At 39.6% G+C, this 23,762-nt stretch overlaps 1 protein-coding gene across 10 annotated transcripts in view; it reads left to right on the forward strand.

Moving 5' to 3' along the window:
• gpat2 (glycerol-3-phosphate acyltransferase 2, mitochondrial) overlaps positions 1–22,308 on the forward strand; it is a 171,704-nt gene extending 149,396 nt beyond the window's left edge. For 9 of the 10 annotated variants that reach the window (XM_006789907.3, XM_006789912.3, XM_006789911.3 and 6 more), the window contains 11 exons: positions 2,653–2,783; positions 2,890–2,960; positions 3,224–3,384; positions 3,491–3,594; positions 8,767–8,948; positions 9,482–9,559; positions 10,262–10,387; positions 17,457–17,577; positions 18,931–18,999; positions 19,383–19,438; positions 21,796–22,308. In XM_006789907.3, the coding sequence (XP_006789970.2) occupies positions 2,653–2,783; positions 2,890–2,960; positions 3,224–3,384; positions 3,491–3,594; positions 8,767–8,948; positions 9,482–9,559; positions 10,262–10,387; positions 17,457–17,577; positions 18,931–18,999; positions 19,383–19,438; positions 21,796–21,912 (1,216 nt within the window). In that variant the 3' untranslated portion in view covers positions 21,913–22,308. Of the gene's footprint in view, positions 1–2,652; positions 2,784–2,889; positions 2,961–3,223; positions 3,385–3,490; positions 3,595–8,766; positions 8,949–9,481; positions 9,560–10,261; positions 10,388–17,456; positions 17,578–18,277; positions 18,397–18,930; positions 19,000–19,382; positions 19,439–21,795 lie in introns of those variants that run through there. The other variant, XR_436857.2, reaches the window with a different exon arrangement.
• The last annotated feature ends 1,454 nt before the right edge of the window (positions 22,309–23,762 follow it).

Consider the following 23,762-nt stretch of genomic DNA (forward strand, 5'->3'; position numbering starts at 1 on the left):
CACAGCAAAAGGATCCTGGGTTTGAATTTAGCTGTGTTTACATGCAGACAAATGTTCTCACTGTCTGCATGAGTTCTCTCTGGGTTCTCCGGTTTCCTCTCACAGTCCATGCATGTAAGGTCACCTGATATCTGTTGGGTCAGTACTTGCCGTGATGGTGAGAGTGTGTGATTATCTGTCTCCATGTTGGCCCTGTGATGGACTGGCGACCTGACCAGGGGCTACCCCCGACTCTGGATAAATGACAGCTGGGATAGATTCCAGCCTCCCTGGGATCCTGAATTGGATAAGCAACGAATAACGGATGGATGGATGGCTAGAAAAAAGGCCAGGAATGGTCATCATCTCATTGTGTACGCTAGATAAACTATCGCATACTAAGTGCAGAGCCTGCTTCACAATAAAAGCAACCCCATGTTTTAATGTGAGATGGCTCTTATATGCAATACAAAGAGCGAATCGTGAAAGGCTGCTGCAGAACAGCATGCAGCACTTTTGCCCGTCCCCAGTGACTCCATGTGGCTTTGACAAAAAAAAATGACAGAGCCGATTTGTCCTCTCGAGAGCGGTGGTTTGCATGGGTGTACACGCGTAAATGTCTCATGTTTATTTAAAACATGTAACAGTTCGTGGGCAGATTTGTTTACTTTCACCACCAACCCTCCTGGCTTACCAGTGCATTTGATCTGCAGCTAGTTTTGAGTCAAAATTAAACTGAAAGTGTTCAATTTGTTTTACTTTTACTATTTTGTTTGTTAAGCCATTAGTCTGTTATATTTGTTTTATTTGCTGTCAATGCAGATTGCTTAAAATATGATTGATCTTTACAAACACAGGTCGGGTTTGGGTTTCAAAGCGTCTGAAAGCTTTATAGCTACTCTGTAGACCTAATCTAAGAGATTTTTTTTTTCTTCACTTTACAATAGTTTCATTTTTTTTAGCTGTAAATTAAATAATGTTTCCAGTTCTATAATGTAATACCTCTAAAAACTGTTAAAGAAAAAGAAATGTTAAAGTACTAGATAATTATAAATACCCCACTGCAGTCACATGTGGTAAAAATTTATATACTTAGACTTTTAGTAATGTCTGTGAGCTCATTTATACTTACTAGGCTGCCTAATCTTCATCAAAATAAGAAAAGTAAAGCTGTACTTTATTTTCCCCAAAGCTGAAAAGGCTTTGTTACAGCCAGTTAAAGTACCTTTGATAAGTAGGCATTATACATTTCACTGGAGGTCTCACCATTTCTACCATATAATATACAACTTAAATATTTTACCAAGAAGCTTTATAAGATCCTCTTGAGCCTCCATGTAGATAATGCTGACAAAGTAAAAGGCAGATTGGAATCTGACCTGGTTACTATAGAGCCGGGGGCCTGGAGTGGCCTCTATGGCCTGTGCAGCTCTCCAGTGTCCTGGTCTTTAACTCTGCTTAGGAGAGGCAATTCAAGATTTTACACGGGCTGTACATTATTCCTGAGGGAATCCAGCCTTGTCCAAGTATTACGCTAAATGTCAGTCTTCTGTAAGATCTTATTTTCATTGTTTGTGGAGCTGCCCCCCCAAGTCCAGTAGTATAAAGTAATTTTTAAGCATGCTCTACATCTTGCTGCAAGGACTTGCCTGCTGGGATATTGAGCTTGTGGATCAATAATAAAACTCCTAATCAGTCACTGCAAGTTGGGACAATTATGATTCCATTTGAAGCCTTAAAAGATAAGCCTTTCCTATTCTAGCAGTATAGGAAAGAGACCCATGTAACTACTTGGGTGTCTCTCTCGTCGGATGAGGTTGAGGCTTGCAGATCTGGCCTGGAAAAAGGATGTGATGCCATTGTTTAATATGAGACTACCCTGTCGTCCATGGATTCTCTGGACTCATTTTTACTGTTACTATTAGTACTAGTTTTATTACCCCTCAGCCATGCAAGACTAATTGTTTTAGACTTGTATTGTCATCACCCTGCTGGGTGGGCGGGCGAACACCTTGAATACCCAAGTTTGTGAATGTGAACTGAAGAACGAGGCAAAGTAGGATTTAGGTACATCTACTAGAAATCTTGGACAAGTTGAATTTTACTGACCTTGACTTTCTTAAAACTGACATTTTTGTCAGTTATCTCTGTTTTATCTCTCTTTTTGATGATGATGGTCTCAAACTGCTGGGTTAGGCTGTTATCAGAGATAAAACTACAGTTATTCTGATGAAATAAATATGTGAATTGGGATCCTTAGCATTAATTTCAGTGGTCAGCACGTACATCGGAAAAAGTGTTTCCAAAGTTTCTCTTCTTTTTCCATGCAGATTATACTTCTGCTACGATTGCACAAAGTTACAACAACATCCCTTTTAATTCAGTTAAAGATACAGTTTGGAAAACTCAAGTACGATGTACCATCAAACTGTTGAAACTGGTGTGAACGTCTACTGTGTCAGCACAACAAGCTGTTTTGCTCATAAGTTTTCCCATTTCAGTTGTTATTTGTCTCTTTGCCATCGGGGACAAGAGACCAGCTCTCTTTACATAGAACACTTTGAGCGCCATATCCTTCTGTCTCTCTTTCTATGACATCATAAGATAAATAAATGAAAATCTACATTTATGCTGGTATTCTTCTCTTTTCACTCCCCCTTTTTTTCTTTGAAGTGCTGGCAGTGCATTCGGGCAGAGGAGAATGTCGTGGCTCCTGCCGTCTTCTTATTATGCATCTGAACTTGAAGAGCCAAGTCGGTCGGAGAGAAACCTCAGCATTGCCATCATCCTCCACCTCGTCTTCTGTAAATACAGGATTATCTTCCTTGCTGAATAGTAAATGAGTCTATAATGGTATGCAAATTGTGCTGCATAATCTGTGTGTGTGTTTATGTGTATGTGTGCGTCTAGCTGCAACTTCCTGCATGGCTGTGATGCCCACCAGTCTTATGTCCAGTCTTCTGTTGTACAAACACCGCAAGGTTCGTGTGTCAGCCCCTGTGTAGATGCAAACAAGTTTCCCCTTGCTGCTGTGAGTGTTAAAATCTGCTGCTAAACCCTCTAAGGATCCATCAACACTCCAAGCGGCTCATAAACAGAATTGTTTTTTTTCGTGCAAGTGTAGTAGAGTGTGACAGTGATTTTCTGAGTCATACCCACCAGTCGCTAACTAATGTCAGCAGATGGTTAATGTTCATGTCTGATTTTGGAATTAGATTTCTCTTCCTCCTTCTCTCCTCCGCAGGGTGTAAGTACATCTGTTCTGTGTCGTGATGTGGCTTGGCTCACAGAGGAACTTTTGTTCAGGAACAAAGACGTCGGCTTTGGGGGAAGTTTGACAGAGGTTGTCCACTACTCCCTGTCTCTGCTCGCCCCTCACCTCATCATAGCTGCTGCTCCATCCAAGTCAGTTTCCTGTCATAAAACAAAAATGCTGGTGAGCTGTTGCTCATCAATAATACATTCTACCTTTTATTATTTTTCCTTTTGGTATACACTGCTTCAATTCTAGGAAAGACCCATTGATTGTGCCCTGTCCTTCTCTTGCTGCCACGCTTCACCTCTCCTACATGGCAAAGACGGTCACACACGCCTTTATTTCGGAGGCTGTTGGGGGTGAGTGACTTGGAAGGCATGTGTTTTATGTAGGTAACATAATTTTCGTGGACGTTTATTTATCTATCATCTTGACCATGTGTTCTGGCAGGCACCGTATTTTTCGTAGGAGGCCTTGGCAGTTACTCTGACTGTTGGCATGTCAGCTTGGAAAATCAGTTCTAGAGAAAACATTTTAATTTTAAGAACTTATTATGCGTGACATTTAGGGGGTAGCAAGTTTTTAGCAGTGTCAGGGAGGGTGCACACAGAAGGAGGGTTTTTTTTTGAAACTAGCAAGTGTCAGCAGTGGAATTAAACTGTTTCATTTTAAGTTTACATTTCTTTAATGTCCATTGCTTCCAGCTTTAGGAGTATGTGGAGATTCGGATATATTGCTTGAACTCGAAACTAAACGTATAGTGGGGGTGCGCTGGGAATAGTTGCGTCAGGTATATCGGCAATACATTTATGATGTGAATTTGCTGTTTCACCACATCCTAAAGTTGCTCTATTGGATGATAAAGCACGAGATAGTTTTTAAGTTGTTATTAGTGTTCAATTTTTATTTTGTTTTGACTTTTTGCCTTTAATTCAGTTTCGTTTCAGCTAGTTTCCAGAGCAGGTAGGCTAATTTTAGTTGTTTTTTGAAACTGTGAAGTTTCACTTTAGTTTTTTTTATTACTTTCAGCTTTAGTTTTAGTCTTTATTAATTATTGTTGTATAGAGGGCATATGTCAGATGCAAGATTTAGGAAAATTAGTACAGGTATTACTGCAAAAACAAAGAACTTTTTAAAGCATCGACTCACGGTCTTGTAGATGTCCAAATGATTCAATAAATATGTCCGTCAAAGCCTCATCAGACAAGTTTTGATAAAAATGTGTTACCAAAATAACAAGCACTTAATCAAAGGATATTTCCTGTAGTTTAGTTCGTTTTAAAGGTTCACAGAATTGTTTGTTTTTTTGTTGTGTTTTTTCAAAAGTTGAGTATTTATTTTAAATTGGTTAACTAAGATTTTTATTACATCTAGTTTTAGTTTTTAGTTTAGTTTTAGTTAACTATAATAACCTTGACAGACAGTGTTGGGAAGGTTACTTTTAAAATGTATTCCAGTACAGATTACAGAATACATGCCCCAAAATGTATTCTGTAACGTACTCCGTTACGTTACTCAATGAGAGTAACGTATTCTGAATACTTTGGATTAATTAATATATTATCATGCTTTTTTACAACTACGTGAATGTACTATTGCTGTGTGGTTTGTTACTATTACTGAAGGCTACTCGCCATACCACTACCAACTAGATGTTTAAATCGTAATATAAAATGAGTAACAGTTTGTTGATATTTGGTAAGGCTGCACTTTTAGCAGCGATCTCATATACAAAACTATTCCGCGCGTATATAAAACAGGTCCACGGCTCCAAACCATAGTAAAGGGACCTCTGGCTAATACGTTGGGTTCTGTGTCGGGCTCGTAGCCAAAAACTAGCTTTACTTTGTTGTCTGGGTCAACTTTGCTAGCGAGAGACAGAGAGAGGCGTTGAACGGCTGCTCCAACGGAACTTATTGTTTCGGAGGCTGCAGTGGTTATTATTATATTTACATGCTTCCATCTCCCGTTTCTGATCGGTGACAACTCGTACTTTTCCACTCTCCTTTTTCTCCTTCCCTGGCGCTCTCAGACAGATAACGGGTATGCCAGTCCATTCTCCCTGCAGCACGGACTACACTACCCATGAGGCTACATTCTTTAGGGCTACACCTATAACACTCTGCCTATTGCCTTTATATTAAATAATTTAAAAAACATTTCTTCATGTCATTATGAAATTGAGACACAGGCATTTGAGCCTCTTAATGTGTGTTTTTTTTGGGGTTTCCACCGGTGTGGAATTGCCAAAAATAGAGAGGGTATAGCCTAACATATGAAACAGGAAAAGACTGCCGTGTAATCCCTTTATTTCAACAAAGTAACTGTATTCTGAATACCACCTTTTTAAACGGTAACTGTAACGGAATACAGTTACTCATATTTTGTGTTTTAAATACGTAACGGCGGTACATGTATTCCGTTACTCCCCAACACTGTTGACAGAGAATCAGATCTGATGACTGTGGAGCCCATTTGAGTAACCATCTCAAAGTACAGTTTGAGATGGTTTGACTTTTGTGACATGGCTCATTATCCTGCTGGAACGAGCCATCAGAAGCTGAGTACATGTGGTGACAAAGGGATGACATGTTGTACATTCAGAGATGCTCTTCTGCATGCCCTGTTTGTAGCAAGCTGTTATGTAAGTTATCGTTGCCTTCCTGTCAGTCTGACATCCTCTTCTGACCTCTGACATCAGCAAGGCATTTTTGCCCAGAGAATTGCAGCTCACTGGATATTTTCTCATTTTCTGACCATTCTCTGTAAAGTCTAGAGATGGTTGAGTGGGAAAATCCCAGTAGGTCAGCAGTTTCTGAAATTATCAGTCTGTCTTGCATCACCAACTGTACCATGTACACAGCCACTTAAATCACCTTTCTTCCACATTGTGATGCAGTTTGAACTTCAGCAGATTGTCTTGATCATGTCTGCGTGTCTAAATGTATCAAGCTTTCATGTGACTGGCCGGTGATAGCATATCAAATTAGTAGTATATAGTATATGTCACATTTAAAACAACAGTACTTGAGTTGCAGTACTTAAGTTTTTGTTGGCTGAAGCCTGTCAGATAACTCTCACAGGTTTTATTTAGATCTTTCCGTGGCTGCATTTCAATTTCAGTCACTACAAATAAGGCCCTGTGAGCTAAACTATACATCAACTGTCTTGTAGACAGTTGGCAGTTGCTTCAGTGACCATCCATGAGCAAGACATGGACAGCAAATAAGACTACAAATGCAAGATGTGCATTAGGGTCACAGTTGTATGGAATGCATGTAATTGAATCAAACTGTAGAACACGTGGCACCATTAAAAACCTAATTTGGATAGAGACCAGAAATCCCTGGTTTAAATTTGATTGTGTTATCTCCTGTGTAAAATTATAATAATGGGCACATACTGAAAGTCTATCATAACCAACATATGGTGTTCACATATGCTGGTTGTGCTCTTTACATTTTATTTCCATTCCCATTATGCATTCAGGAAATAGATGGCCTGGATGTGAGCAGGAGGAAATAGAAGTGTGGAGGTTTGATTATGGCTGGGCCTCCAAGTCATTCATTTCCTTTAAAAGACATAGTTTGCCTTCTGTCACAAACCTACACTTTATTTTTGTGTTTTAATATCCGCAGCTGTATTTTTTCCCCCCCACATTTTTTTTAAACAACCTACACCTGTACCACAGATATTGCTGAAAGCAATAATCTAAAGAGTATTGGCATTGAATATCTGGTGTTTTAATTTACAGAATTATCCAGTGTCTTGTGTTTTTCTTTGGTGGTTTGGTTGGGAACAGAGCGATAATACATGACAGTAATATATGGTAATCGTCTAATGGCAGAAATCCTAAACCGTAAATCTATACTTTAACAGATCCTCAAGCCCAGAGCTATCTGCTGAAATCTTATTTTCATGCTGACAGGCAGACAGGAATGAAGCCATAGAAACTGTAGCCCCATTTTAGGATTCCTGGTGGAGGTAAAAATAATGGTTTGAAGTACAGGAAGCTACTTCTCCAGCATGATTCACTGTTCCTGCATGACCTCTTTTGGTTGTATAGGAAGTGAAACTGGTGGGCAGGGGGCTTTGTACTGCTGAAAGCCTCTTTGTTATATATTCATACATGGGTGCTAACCTCAAGTGGTAAAAATAAGTTGCATCAGGTCCTGTATACAGTACGTTGTTGTGATGTTGTAGCAAATCGAAAGAGCGATGTGATAAACACACATTTAGGGTTAGCAATAGTCAAATCTCCCCCGCCTCCATAATGGTTTTTGTTTAAAGTGGCTGTGTTATGCTCATTTCCTGCTTCACAGTTTTATTCTTGGACTCTACTAGATTAGCTTTTCATGATTCATAACGATTTATGTTATGCTGGGCATGGTGCGATCCCTCAGGTTATTCCCTAGCCTGCAACAAGCAGTTTTACCTCTGTGCAAACAGATAAGTTAAAAGGGTGGTCGAGATTACCATAATAGAAACGCCCACTTTTATTAACCTCATCCGGAGCTAAGAGTAGGAAAAAAGCTGTTTGAAGCCTGAGCTTTTGTCTCATGTACATAGTAGTCATGTGCCCTTGAGGTGTTGCTGCTCGCTACTTGGGACCAGAAATACTAGTCAGTTAAACAAGTAGTAAAATAAAATCCTTCTTTTATTTTATTAATATACACTGGCAGTGCCCTGTCATCAAGAGGTTACAATGACACTTGCCGACCTTCTTTATGCCATGGGAAGTTGTAAAGAAGCGAGGTGAAAAGCTCCATGAATGAGCGCAGTTCTGCAGTAATTTGATGCAGAAAATAAATGGCTGTATGTGTGCAGAGCCAGAGTAAAATTACATATAACTGTCAAGCTGGAGCAATACCTAACCACACTGAGTGCAGGCAGTGTACTGTGGATGATAACTTAGCACAGCACAGCTAAAATTAACAGCACTGTTAATCGATCTCACATATGTGTGTTCTTATTTTTAAACTAGTTGACCAGTTAATGACTAGCAAACTAGTTAACAGGAATATCTCAAGTTGTTGTTTTTTTCAATTTTGTTTACTTTTTTGTTTTGTCTTTACTTTACAGTATAAACTGCCTGGAGGTGACTGCTGTTTTGATTTGGTGCTGTATAAATATAAAACTGAATTTAATAAAAGAAGGAAAATGGATTCACCTCACAGGTTTGTCCATCAGGTTTGAATTTCCCGAGGTGTGACAGCTGCACAGTTTAGGAACATGAACAATCTGGATGTCAAGACTTTTCCACCAGGACATGAAAAAGAAGGATAATTGGGATTGAGAATGTAAACAAAGACTTAATAACACTTGTGTAAATGACGGAAATCCCAGCTCACGCTTATCAGCAAAATCTCATCAGTTGATCTATTTTCCAAAGAGCGTGTGTAATGGCTAACAGATTTCAGCCAAATTGTAACCTACTTAGCTGTCATAAACAAACACTTGCTTTGCCACACAACACCTGTGCTGCACATTTGGTCTTGAGGAGGCAAACAATAAAATGTTTGTGTTCGTAGCGTGTGCGGTGTCAGCCATGCTGTGCGAGGTGGCTCACAGTGGCGTCAGCAGCAGCGTGCGGAGTGACGTGGAAGGAGTGGAGGTCAAAGGTGACACGGAGTTTGATGTGGTGCTCTGCCAGTCTGAGCTCACTGCAAGAACCTTGCAGCTCTGCCATCTCCTGCCTCCGGGCTTCATGCCAGTGAGTTTGAATTCATATCTTACACACACACACACGCACACACACACACACAGCCAGCGTGTCTCATTCAATGGATGTTTAATGGAGCTGAACAGCCATTCATCCTGCTCTGCTGCCTCTGTCTCAGCCAGAGAGAGGTTTTGGATTGTATGCGTGCACTGTGTATCTGTGTGTGCGCTTGTGTGTGTGTGTACATGCTCCATCAAACTGACTTCAAGGGCTCCGAATCTGAGCCAGAAATACTATTCCTTTTTGTTTGCCCACCTTTCATTTCGGCAGCTGCTCTTTCTTGTCTCTGCTGCTTGCAGCTACATTTCTCTCCCCATTCCTCACAGAAAAACATCTCTCCCGCTCTGATTCCCCTCCCGGGCACCCCTTATTCTTATTCTAAGATCATTCCTACGTCTCTACTACACACCTTATGTTCCCTGTCAGCCGTCTCCCTCTGCATTTCTTAGATATGTGATTGGCTGAAGCTGTTTGTAGCCTTGGCTCCCCATTGAATCATTTACCCTCTCACGTTTTCTCAATAGCCTTGTCAGTCTTCCCAGAGTTTCGCGCTGGATGCCATTGACAGTCTGGTTCGCTGTGGCATCCTGATCCAGGAAGAAGTAAGAAAAATTTTAATAGTTTTAAAAGTTGGGCCTTATAAAACTGCATAATTTAACAAACAAAACTGCACTGAAATCTTGTCCTAAAGGTAGTTTAATGAATTAAATATGTAATAGATCTGGTGTGTGTTTTACCCAAAGATACAATTTTAATGTTACCTTCAACTCTTTAATGTTTTCTTTGTTTGAATTGGTTTTATAACTATTTAAGTTACTCTGTACTCATTGGAGACGTTATATTATACACCTCCACAATCTAATGCAGTCCAGCACCGCTAATGAGGCCACAGTTTAGGATGGTGTTGTACTAGAGAGCGTTATATTGCATTGCTTTTAGACTTCAGTAAAAATCAGGTTCATTTAACTCTTCACCCCTTTAAAGCCCACTAGGAGTAACTCTTGAACGCATTTCAGGTCTGCTTACAGAAAAAGAAGTGTCTAGGTTTTCACCAGAAGGCTCTGTCTATAAAGTTTCCCTTGGAAAAAACTACTCCAGTGGTGGTCAAACCACATCTGTATTTATAGATACTGAGATATCAAAACTCGTGGTTAAGGGTGCAGGGCGGTCGTCAAATGACGTCTTTATTGGGGAAAGAGTTAAAGACACAATGTCATCCATTTAGCCTGTGGTCTCAATTATATTCTTGCATATTATATTAACCAGAGCTTGCTTCTGTCTGTTCTGCCCACTATCCTCTGGAGGTTCCCAGGGATGTTCCCATCTGTGATTTCTGGAAGAAACAGGAGGGTCCTCTGACCTGGACCACTTCTGACGACCCTTATCACAGCGATTCTGACTGCGAGGAGCCGGACCTTTGCTCCTATAAGGTACAGAAGACCACTGGCTTTCCTGAGCCTCTGTAGCTCCTTCATCTCTCTTCTGTTGTGTCCAGTTTAGAGCTGGTTCCACATCTTTCCACTGAGAGAAATAAAAAGACTGGATAGACTGAAAAGTTACATAAAAAAGTTGAAATGACTCATTTCAACGTCTGAAGTGAGTAGGCTTCATAGACACTGAAGTGACAGTTGAAATTTAAGGCCCACATCTGCGATGAAGCCTTAAGATCTGGTTGGCCGTGATTTTCTTCCCACGGATATTAACTCATCGTTCTCTAAGTAGCACTACTTAACATTCAGCTCTCCGATATGTTTATTATGGTAGTTTGTTCTCAAAAGGCACCGTTGTGGGACTGGCTGTGCGCTGGCCCAAACTGCCTACAGGACATGCACAAAAATACCAGAAACACCACATGAAATACAACTTTAAAGCAACTGGATCTCCATTATAAAAGCACCTGCATGGATAGAGCCTGAATGCCAGTTAGCAGTAAGGTCTTAGATTTAAAAGAAGTCTAACTGTCGTGACTGTTGGACGTGATATCTGACTTCCAAGGTGTCCAAATCACCATGTTATTCGTATTCACTGCAGAGCAACTTTGAGGTGATGGCCTCGGGAGTCGTGACTGTACAAATGTAAATCTGCATAGAGAAAGAGCAGCAGTTTTATCACACTGGTGTGAGCAGGCATACTATTTAACAGCTCTGCTGGCAGCTATGGAGAGAGCAGTAGCATTAACCAATGAAGCGTTTTAAATGCAAGCTTCAGCATCATAGAATCCAGTAAAGATGAGGATATTGTTATTTAAAGTTTTAGCATCCACATGCTTGGAAGCATTTTGCTTGCCAGATGATGGAAAAGGTAAGAAACTGCATATTTGCTTATCGCACATTAAAGAACCATAATGGCCGTGGGTGCTGGCATCTTAAAATGGCTTTTCCTGTTTAAATCTTGGAACTATGAACATTTGCTGACACTGTGAATAGTCGACACTATGAGGAGTTTAAAAAGAAAAGGTGATACCAGCACTTTACATTATGTTTTGCAATAGAGAGCAATTTCAAAGACTTCAATGTATTAAGTCTTTATAGATGTGTTGGTTATAATATGTAGGACATTCAGTTATATGTGCCCACCACCTGTCTGTTTACAAAAGGCAAACCATATATAGATTTGGTGCTTTTCAAGTCTGCCACTGAGCTCTGCATCATCATTGCTTCATTGCTTCCAAAAACACATCACCCTCCACCTCCTTGCCTCCTTCCTCCTAATAGTATTTAGTTGTAATTTAGTTGGTAATGTTAATTTGTTCATATTTGTTAAAGGTTGTGTATCCCAGGTTCTGTGAAAGGAGTATTGTGAGCTCCGTGGTGCTTTGTGTGTGCTTCCTGGGATTTATTTCAAGCATCACATGAGAAAAGTCACACAGGCAAACAAAACTGTACTTTGTAATTCTCCAGTAAATAGTGGAAACCTACACCTACTCTTTCAAATGAAAAAGAGCTGGCACACATACTTCAAACTCTGGAAAAAAACCATCTAATGATGTTACATTTTAGCTTCAGGGCATTTTTTTGTTCATATTAGATCATTTTAGGATATGGACTGATAAATGGACTGCCGTTATATAGGGCTTTTATCAAAGTGCTTTACAATTTGCCTCCCACATGCCCATTTACACACACACACTTGTGTTTCCATTACCTCACAATCATTTCCTACAAACTTACAGACTAAAACTGCCACTTTTCTGAACCTAATTTTACCTTAAACTTTCACAGAAAAACTTAGATTAAAACCTTTGTTCTTCCCAAACAGGAGTCAGGTGGTCAGAGCAAGACTGATTGCGCAGATTTGTATACCCACAACCTGAGCCATACAAGTATGCACACAGAAACTATTGGCAGTAAGGTGCCATGAAGATACTACCTAACCATAACCACTAGGGGCAGGGAGGGTAATTGGGGTCTTAAGCAAGTAGACTTTAACATGTGGGCAGGAAGTATCTGAGATCAAACGCAGACCACCAACCAGCCAGATGACCCTCTACCTTCTGAGCTACATGTCACAGGATGTCATAATAGTAGGTAGAGCCGTCTTTCTGTATATGACCTGCTTTTCATATGAATGATTGCCAAGCAACACCTCTGAATATTGAAAATTGCACTCTTCAGTGTGGAGACTACTCATCTTTTGTCCTTCGCAATTTTCTACTATTCATATGCCTAACTCTGGAAATACAGGCCTTGATTTTTTTTTTATAATTGAAAGATTTTACTAGCATCACCACACAACAGAAAGAGCATTCTTATGACTGGCTTTGCCACATGTAGCTCGCTGGTTGACTGCACAGTGCCACCCACGCTGGCATAACTTCTTCTCATTTCAGCTTTGTCCACCAAGGAAGTGCCGCACTACAGTTTACAAAGCTCCACTCTTTCAAACTCCATCTTTTAACTTTCTCCATCCAGTACGCTCATTTTTCTTATCCTGCCGCCTCTGCACTGCTACCCTCAGTTCAGGTGCTGAAGCAAGACTGCATACACCTACATACCAGACGGCAAAAAGTATTCCCTAACCTCAGTTTGCCTAGGTAGATTCACTTTTGTTTTGCAAAGCAACCAGGCAAGAAAAAGCAAGAAAACTTTGCTGTTTTGTTTTCCCAAATGTACGTATATTTTTTTTTTGTTTGTGCGTACTAAGTTATTTATTCATGCTGCCTCTCAGTTATGTGAAACAAACAGTAAAAATGCAATATAAATAAATCAACATGATCGACATTTTAGTGTTATTGGATTCTGCCATTTTCCTTTTGAATCCAATTTAATTTCTGTAGTTTAAAGCTCCTGATATTATCTGTGTAAATATTGTGCTGAAAATGCATTTTTTGTTGCACTTTGCAAACATTCAATCTTTGTGTAATGTCTTTGCTAAGCAGTCTCTCTGGACTTGTTTATACAACAGCCGCAGTGCTGACCTTTTTGTTGTGATGTGCTTTTACTCTGACGGCTCTGTTTTCATCCTGTCATTTTTGTTTCCAACTCTTTCTGTGTATTTAAGTGCTTCACCTTTTTTATAATGATTGTGTAAACGCTAATTGAATTAGCCCAGTTGACTAAGTGGCACCAGCTCATTAGCAAAAATATGAAAAGTTGTTATAAAAGCTTAATTAATGCATTTTTTTTTTTTTTTTTTAGAAAAAAAGGATTGTATGCAGATATAAGGTGCTGTGCAAAAAGCCCCATTTCTTTATATTTTGGGTATCTAAAGCAGCCAGGCTTTCTTGTAATGTTTTAAAGTGGTCTTGAGAAATAATGTTCAAGGTTCTGAAGGTCTTTCAGTTTTTCTTTGTACATTACCTGCTTTTTCCACCCAGAGGGATTTTTTTTTTTTTATTGTTTCTTCACCCACTTAACACTGATCTGTGAATCAATACTTCGGTAATTAGGTACCAAACACAAGGGATGAACAAAGAGTTGTTTCTAAAAATAGCAGACATCTTAGTGAAGACAAAATTTTATTTTAGGTGCTTTATTTCTAGCAGCCTGTCTCCGAAACATTTGTTCTTATTTTTTGTAGTCGAATCTATGGATCTACACAGTTTGAAAGGCATAAACAGAGATGTTAGCTGAAAACTTGGTGTATCTTGGGTGCAGTGTGTCCTTAACTGGATAGGTAGAGGACAGAAGAAGAAAAAAGGCTAAAAAACTATCAACAACATATGAACAGTATCTGAAAGTCATCTCCTTTAGAGAGAAAAAAATCGACCTGACACAGAACCTGAGAAATGCATCCAGCCCTTCAACTCATCCATCCACTCCTCTGAAATGGTGGTAGGGTTGCTGTCAAGAAGCCATTCTTAGGGAAGGCAAACAAGGAGAAGAGACTGAGGTGTGCCAAATTATACAAGAACTTGACTAAAAATCTGTGACAATAGTTCTTGATGGAGTGATGTATCCACATCCATCTGTAAAACATGGTGGTCTGTCATGGTTTAAGGCTCTATTTCAGCAAGTGGTGTTGGGGATCTTGTCAAAATTCATACCAGGTACCATCAGAAAGCATCTGACTGGAAACAGCATCATTTTTCAGCATAATGTTCATCATAAAAACACTTCCAGTGCAGTAAAAGCATAACTGATAAGAAAACCCCCCACAGTGGAACACTATCAGTCATAGTGTTGTCTCCCCAGACCCCAGACCTCAACATTATTAAAGCCGTGTGAGATCATCTTGACGGAGAACGGACCAAAATGCAGCCAGTGTCCAAAGAAAAGCTTTGAATCTCCTTCAAGAAGTCTGGAGAACTAATCCTGAAAAGTTCTTAAGAAAAGACGAGGAAGCTTGTCCAAGAGTTCAGACTGTGTTGAAGAATAAAGATATCAAATATTGACTTTCAAGGCACAAACTATGCCTTACATACTGTATTTCCGTGTTTGTTTCCACGTCTCAATAAATCACTGCACCTTAACATATTCCTAGCAAAATATAAAGAAATGAGGATTGGCTCAGACTTTGATATACTAATGTAAGCCCCAGCAACATTTAAGGTATAAGGAACAATTTTATTACTTGATCAGACATTTTGGTCTGTGGCCTTCATCAGGGTGTCACCCTGAATTATCTTAGACCTCTTAGGACCTTTGCTCTTCTCCATGCACTTTGAAAGTTGTGGCAGAAACCTCCATTCTCTTTCCACAAAACCTAAAGTTTAGATGAGGAGAGCAGAATCAACCAAATATGAGCTGCAAGCTGTTCGGTGCGCTGTAGCGCTATAAGCATCCATCTCTTGAACGACTAAACATTAATGACTCTTTGCAGTTGTGTAATGTCCAAAGAAAATGGAACATTTTACAGGAGCAGCTGAACTCCACATGATTATAATGTCCCCACACACTTTATAAAGTAATTTAATGAACCACCAGCTTCGTGGCTCCTCTCATTATCTGATTTACTCATTAACGCAGTCTTTATAGCAAAGTTTATTTCCAGTTTCTGAGACAAATAAAGAGCATTTTATAGACTAATTACACAGTTTATCCAAAGTTTGAGTACACAACCAAGGACCTTAATGTCAGGCAATGAAAGATTCAATTTTAAAGCATTTATGGATGTTTTAGAGAAGAGTTTGCTTCCAGTTTTTTGGGCAGCTGTCACATTTCATCACGACTGCTGCGGTTAAATCCAAGTCCTTAAAGAAATGCTTTTCTTAGTCTGCTGTTGAGGAATCTGACTTGCTGAATCTTAGTTTTCTAAAAGTTTGGTTTAACAGTTTTAAACACTGTTAATAAAATTTTAACCAACTTCAGATTCAGTTATTTTGGACTGCAATAGTGTTCATATGTCGGAAGTGACCTTGAGCTACTGCAGTAATTCATGTTATGGCAAGGACCACTCCACTAAGTAAACAGAAAAGACACTCTATCTTTACTTTCAGACACGAAGGTCAGTCAGTTTAGAAAGTGTAGTCGTAAAAACTATCAAATAAAAATGGCTATCGTGTTGTCTGCTTCAGGAGAGGAAGGCCGAGACTTCCCTTTGCCGCAGAGGATAACTTCTTAGAGACTCAAAGATGAACAATTAACGGCAGCTCAGATTAGAGCCCACATCAGTGCTTCCCAGAGTTCAAACAGCAGACACATCTCAATATCGACTGTTGAAGGGAGGCTGTGAATCAGGCCTTCATGGTCAAATTGCTGCAAAGAAACCTCCCCTGAGGGAAACCGATAAGAAGAAAAGAACTGCTTAGGCCAGGAAAAAGGGATGGGAATCAAGGACTGGTCTTTACATTGTCCAATCCATTTTTTCCTCTGGTGGTTGCAAAACCATAATGTCAAATTCACAGGAGTTGAGCTTTTACGCAGGTGAAATACGTGATTCTAAAGCTGGGGGGAAAAAATCTGTATAGTCTTAATTTTTTGTTCTCCTTTGTACACAGATCAGGAGGGATTAAGGGATTTGTATCAATCAAACTGTTATCAATATCCATCCCTACAAAGAAACACAAAGAATGGGGTTCTGGGCTTTGATCTTAGTCGAAGTTTTGGGGTTTAGATTTTTGGTTAAGCCCACTGCGACCTCCGAGAAGGTGAAAGGATGTCGTTCCTGCCGTGAAGCATGGAGATTGTTGGTAATACTGTTGCAGATTTATCCACAATTGAAGAGATCTATACAACATCCTGCAGTGACACAGCATCCCATCTGGTTTATGATTAGTGGGGCAATAATTATTTCTAACACCTATTTGACCAGGAAGCAGAGTACTTCTAAACTTTTGGTAGGCACTGCAGATTAGTCTGTTGTTTGAAGTCATTGAGAAGGCTTTATTCTTTCATTAGTGTTTGTTTTCTTTGCTGGTCTTTCACTTAAATGTAATGCACTTAAAAAAGGCCACTTGAGGCTGCATACCTCTGTCAAGGCTTAACCTGCACCATTCATGAGTTGTGTATCTGGATTAGTTTTTTTGTATCTTCGTAAAGACATTAAGAGATTTCTCAGATTTAACTGTGATATTAAAATTGTGCATTTGTTAGAATGTGACACAAAATGTCCAATTTACTCCCGTCTCGCAATAGCAGCGAATCCTTCCAAAAAAATCCTTGAATTCAGATCCATATTGGTATCGACTCCAAAAGTTAATCATTTCTAAGTTGGGCCAAGCCCCACTTTTGTGAAGTTTTCATGCAGATCTGTCCAGAACGTTTTGAGTAATCCTGCTAAAAACAGACAAACAAACCAAACCAATCGCACGGCTTACTTGGCAGAAGTAATTGGGCTCCTTCTGTCGTACCGTTAATAGTCTTGGATGTATTTATTATCCACTGCGATTTTCTTCTACAAACAGTACATCAGCAGCACTCTCATAAAAATATGTTGCCTTCAAATATTCAAGCCTCAGCGAGTCAACAGTTTATTTTGAGTAATATCACATCCCAGAGCTGTGCATCGTCCTCCTGACAGTGAGTTTTAAGTATGTGGTATTGTAGTAGAAAATAATCTTTCAGTTCTTCACTGCCTCATTCTGATTTAGTCTTCGTGGTCTGTGTCAACTTCTTCTAGATACGACAGCCAAGTCACTGTCCAGAGATGCTCTTCTTCCTCTGCAGAATGCTAGCTGGACATCTCAGGGCGCTATGCTGGACCACTATAGGACTGGATCTCTTTGAGATGCCTCTGGCTGGTATGTGGACACTGTTTAAGGGAAGCTAGTCACCTGTGTTCAGTGTGGGGTGGTAAACATTAGGTCATAAATTCCTTTTGTGGTTACGAGTAATTTGGCAATCTCGTAATCTGGTATAAGAGTGACTTTTCAGTCAGGCCTACTCTAGTAATGATGCATGCAGTGAATGCTGGTGATATTTTTCATGTTTTGAAAACCAAAACTATACTGATTTAAACTCACCTGCAACAGCAATTTCCAAGGTGTGGTCTGCAGCCCCCTAGTGGCCATGAAGGTACTGCAGGTCAGCTACAAATAGTCACTAAAATTATAAAAACTCTTAATTGTTAATATGCAATCAAAGCATTTCAAACTAATTATGCATTATGTATTTTTTTTATTTTAAATAGTTATTTATCTCAACAGTTTTTCATTTCTCTTGATTAGAAATGCCGTGTTGCCTAAACAAAACCTTTGGCTGTCGAATCCGCATCAAGTGGACTCCCAAAAGAGCAAAAATTAATCAATGAAAACAAAGTGCTGTTTTAATATGTGGGAACCTCTGCACTGCAGTGTCTTCTCACGGTGAAGCACTCACTGCTTCAACTAGAAATGCCATTCTGACCATTTTCCCATGTACATTTAAAAATGTTCCAGAGACCTAAAACCAGAGCACAAATATCAACTTTTGCAATAAATTGAACTCCCTTCTGTGTTGAAGATAATCACCAGTGATCAGAGCTGAGTCTCCAGCCACAACCCAAAGACCAAAATGCAGTCTTTATTGGAGGAGTTGGATTTTTCCAGGAAAGAAAGAAGAAGACCAAGAAAGACCATCAGGTCAAAAACAGAATGTGAAGCACGCACGTTGGGGTTTTTTTTCACGTTAACAGTGATGTACCTTATTAATTTATCCCCCATGTTCGTATTGTCAGTGCAGAGTTCAACTATATCACCCTGTAACATCTGAGAGTGAGCATTAAGCACAAATGACCCGAGTTGCAGGGTGTGCTTTTGGCCACACAACACTATAGCCACTTACACTCCCTGCCCCCATTCGCCAGATTTGGCTTCTAGTGACATCTTCCTTTCCCACAAACTCAAATTCAAATTAAAGCGTCACCTCTTTGGCATAATGGAGACAATGCACCAATCCTCAGAGAAGTGGGACATCCAGTGCAGAGGTGACCAAGGAGAGGACCTTGAAGGGGATACAAGCAAAATTAAAATCAGATATGGTTTTTGCTTTTACAGGACGAATCAAAGAGCTTTTATCTAGTAGCTTGTATAATAAGATGGCTTTATCTTAGCAGATTGTTCTCACTTTGTTTCGCTTAAATAATTGCCTCCATTTTCATGTCTTTCCTGCTGCAGAAGCTGAGTTCGTGGCTCAAATACACTCACATCTTTGTGACACAGCAAATAAGAAGAAACAGCACTATGGTGAGTTCAACCTGACATCCCTCTGGAAAAAAAAAAAAAAAAAAAAAACCTCTCAAAGATCTTCCATTTTTGTGTCAAAACTTTAAAAGCTTGTCACCTTGCCTTTTTTAAAAACTGATTCAGTGTGTGTTGTAACAAAGGTACGTAGACCAGAGAAGAAAAATAGCTCCTTTCACTCCCATCACATGCTATCCCCCTTGTTTAAAAAAAACACCAGAAAAGATAACCAGAAAATACCCAAATGACCCTTCAATATTACATTCTGGAAAACAAATGACAGTCCCACTGGTATGGCTTTGTTCTCCTATCCCAACCTGCTTTTTCTATATTGGATATCTGTCTGTTCTTTTGTTTCATGTGCATCTTTTTGCTGTATCTCACAGAGAGCTGCTCAGAGGAGGCGGCACACACTGCAGTCAGAACACTAATAGACCTGGGGGTGAGTGACAGCGTGTGTGTGTGTGTGTGTGTCCCCAAATCTGCCTGTCTGCCAGGAATTATAGCTCCACTCAGGACTAAAGTTGAGGTGCAATCCAACTCTCAAAAAGTTGACTTCTAATGTGAATCCTGGAATCCAGCCCAAATCTCCAAATCACTATTAATCAATCAAACTGGTGGGATTTTTCAGTAGCTGTGAACAGAAACCTGATGTTTGGTGCAATAGGAAGACTCCCTGGCTGGAACCAACCAAATCCAATCATGTAGGAGGCAGAAATGTCAGTTCATAAAGAGAATTCACTGAGCCAAAGACATGAGTTATTTAAAATTAGAAAATGGAAAAAAGTAGCGCAGACAGGTTGAGGTCTCTTAGCTGTGACAAAGTGGTTTACATTTGACATTCAGGTCTTTAACCTTTCCCACCCCAGAAGTCCCTGTGCCGGTGCCATTTTTCAAAGGTTGCCAAGCATGAGGCCAGCTAGTACTTCACTGTATAAGAGAAATGATTTGTGTTGAGCTCCGTTGATGTTTCATCAGATTTGGTAGGGTTGCACTGAGAAGTTTTAAAGCAGCATTTACACATGAGATCAGTGTTTACAGTCCCATATTTTTAAGGCTCTAATAAACTCTCTAATTCACAGTTGGAAGTAAAATGATCGATAGAACAATCAATAATAGTGTCTCATTATAACCTCACTGTTTTAAATGAACCTGTAATGCTGTTATCACAGTCTATTTCTGTTTTTACATTTTCTCTCATTCTAAGTTTGGACTAAAGATTAAAACATCTTTCGATCTCTGTAGATGTGCTGCAGTTCACCTTCTACGTGGAAAAGGCTCCTCTAAATGTTGGTTGGTTGGGATCAATGATGCATCACTCTAATCCTTCCATCTCAAAACTTCAAATATTGTAATATTTACTTCACTGCATTCATTTCACAGCTGCAGTTCCTTGAGACTTTACACGCTAAATATATGACCCCCTTATAAAAAGTGATTTGTGATTATAGGTTTTTCTACCCGGAAGAATTTAAAACTACTTGACTCCTTTCAGTAATAAGAACGTAACCTTGAAAGAGCCACATGTTGCGGAGTGAAGGAGTTATATGCGGAATAGGACTTATTTTAACAACGAAGTATTGTTTTGATTTTACTGAAGGATATTATGCTGCATATTTTGCTAGAGCGTACGAGGCAACAAAACTTGTTTTTTTGAGGAATCTTCTGTTGCACATTTCTCTTTCTTCCCGTTGGGTGTGAGATGACCTGATATGAAAGCACTCCACCAGGGCACAGTGAACTCTGGATTAAACAGAAACTTTGATGAGACTGGATAAAGGCCTCATGTATATTGTTGATAGATTATCATGCCGCTGCAGCTTTCAAGTCTGCGGATGTTTGTTTTTTTTCCTTTCTTTTCATAAAATGAAAGTTGGAACGCAGCAAATGGTTTGTCTTGCAGAAGAATATGAGCCTCTCTTATCTCCATCTGCTCTGATTCTGTAAACAGCAGCAGGGAATATTGAAGAGAAAGAAGGGCACCAACTTAAATGCCGAAATCTAAACAGAAACGCAGGATTTTCCAGAATGATTTATTGTGTAGCTTTTGTTTAGTGTCAGTTTTATTCATGTAAAGGAGTAAAAAGCACAGTATAAATGAATGTTACTTACTTACCTATTGTCGTAGGAGGTATGATTTTCAGAAGAAAGAGCAAAGAAGCAACATTTTTATCCCTACTCTACCACTTCACCAGCCTTCCAACTCGGCAGGCAAAGTGTCTGCTCCCATCTTCTCTTTCAGTCTGCGGGTTGGGAATCGCGGTCTTTTTAAAAATAGAGCATCATTGACCCATTTATCTGCAAACATCTCAAGAGGCAATTATTAAGTTTATTATTGAGGTTATCAGTCAGAAATGGTCCTCATCTTCATCTTAAGCCTCCGATGGTAAGGCAGGGGGAATTCTAAGATCTCCAAGTTGAAGCAAACAGGAAATGTGCTTCTAGTTTTTAGGAAACTTTAAAAGAAAAAGGAAGGACAACACAATCTTAAGTATGCCTCTTTCATTTGGCCTCATTATTTCAGACCTTGCTAAGTAAATTAGGTGATGCTGTTTATGTGAAATCTGTAGCTTTGTTTTTCTCTTTCATTTTTGAGGCGTTGTTGCTTTGGGAGCTTTTTGTTTTTATCTGTCTTATTACCTCACTGTTTTTTATTCAGCCTTGTGCAGGAAGCGCTTTGATGAAGATAAGAAAAAAGCTGCACACTCACTTTGTTCAAATAAAGGTTACTAAATAATAAGCACTGTGGTTGCGATGCTACTAACGTGTCTGTGTTTCTGCTCGTTATTTTCAATTCAGGTTCTCTTGGAGGAGTGGCAGAAGGAAGGCGTCTTCCTGGCTGTTAGTCCTTTGTTCCAGTTGTCAGAAAACAGGCAGAAACTGCACCGCTTCATCTCTCAGTACCTCTACAATTAATACATTTAACTGAGCAGCATGACTCAAGGCTTCAACGCGGCTTTGTTTTCTTGCAGAGTCTGACCTCATCCTCTGTTTGTATCAAGGAAGCCTGTGTTCAGTTAAAACAGATGCATGCTGAGCCAGGACGCTGGTGTCTTTAGGTTAATTGCATTTTGATTTTTCAGTGATGAGACATTGATTTTAAGTTTATCTTTAGTAATAGCATTTGCATAAAGCCGCAGGAGAGGAGGATTATTAAGTCCCTGTAATCAGTTGTGAGGACTCGCTGTAGGATGACGCTCGTTGGTACAGTTTGCGCATCCACGCATGTTTATGTTGTAATGATGGATGCATCAAGTTTTGTCTGTTCCATGAGAAAATGTTTGTTTGGTTCTTTATACTCAAATAAAAGTTCCTGTGTCATCATGACTTAAACAAAAGCGCAAAAAGTTCACTGTGTACAAACTAAACCAACTACAGCCCTTTAAAGTAGTTTATTAGTTATTAGTTAGTCTCTTGCACACAGCCATGGTTCTGAGCTGCTCTCCTTCTGGACGTAGATCATTCAGTGCTGAGTCAGACCTCTAGAGAGCCTGTATGTCTCACGTAGACCTTTCTGACATAAAGATGCAGAGACAAATCGATGGCTTGCTTTAATTTAACTTGGAGGCCTATGTATTTTGGCGTTCACAGCTGACTGTTTGTACAGTCACATGCCAGTGCAGCTGTTTTTACTCCTTCAGCGAGCACAGACCACAGCCGCAGTGGTTGAGCTGCCTTCGGCCGTGAGAATCTACTGCCACCCAGTGTTGAGCTGAGGATACTGAGTCCTAAATAGTTGTGGAACTGGCCTGTAGCCATGGCCCACTCGGAACAGAAATTAAATTAGGTTTGCGTTTGAGTATCTGTTTAAGAGCAGCTACCGAGACTTAAAACAGAGGATTTGCATAATAAGAAATGTGAGTTTTGAGGACTGTTTTCCATGTGAGCTGCTCTCACGTGGAAAAAAGAAAATCATGAACACCTTTAAAAACAAACAAAAAACAGGATAGGGATTGATTGGCTGTGGCATTTTAAAGTCGCAATTCAGACGATGCAAAATACTTTTTTTCTGAGTTATTATAATTATTATACAGTTGCCAGTGGGGGTAAACTAATTTAGCATTTTTTCCATTAATTTCTGTGAATATGTAAGTCTGATTTCATATTCGAGGCATTCCTTTAGTCTTCACAATAAAAAACTAGAAGAGTGCTGAAGATTCCCTCTGCACTGCGCATGAAGCGAGGCTGTGGATCCAGAATAGATGGATCTGGGTTAGTTTGTTTTCTCAAGAACTTCAAACAGTGTCTCCAAAATTTCCTTTAAAGGGTCCTTCCAGAAACTCGTGAATCCAGATTTGGATCCAGATTAACTCCAAAGGTTCATCTTGGGCCAATCCCCGCCTTCAGTAAACACTTTCATGCAGATCTTTTCATAACTTGTTTAGTAATCCTCTTGGCAAACAGACAAACCAAACTAATCACGTAACATCCTTGGATGAGGTGAAAATCTCCTCTGTGACTCGTGAAGATTGCCTGAAGCTGAGTTTTTTTGTAGGGTATTTTAAGGTTGTCGAGACACTGAGCTGCAAAGCACTCCACCTTGCACCATATATGTTCAACAAAAAGCTAACTGATCTTAAACTGGAGCAGTTTACAAATTATAAGGGATACAGTGGTCGAAACGTAGCTGCCAGTTTGAGGATGTCAACATGTCACACTGCTGCAAATTGTAAACAAGTACACTGAATCCATCCTTGAAGCTCTCTGTCAGACATTTATATTTAAAAGCTGCTACATGAGTCAAAACACAGACTGAAGTAATTAGA

Source organism: Neolamprologus brichardi, chromosome 12 (assembly GCF_056152115.1).
Source record: "Neolamprologus brichardi isolate AB-2024 chromosome 12, ASM5615211v1, whole genome shotgun sequence".
In the NCBI taxonomy this organism is placed as follows: Eukaryota; Metazoa; Chordata; class Actinopteri; order Cichliformes; family Cichlidae; genus Neolamprologus; species Neolamprologus brichardi.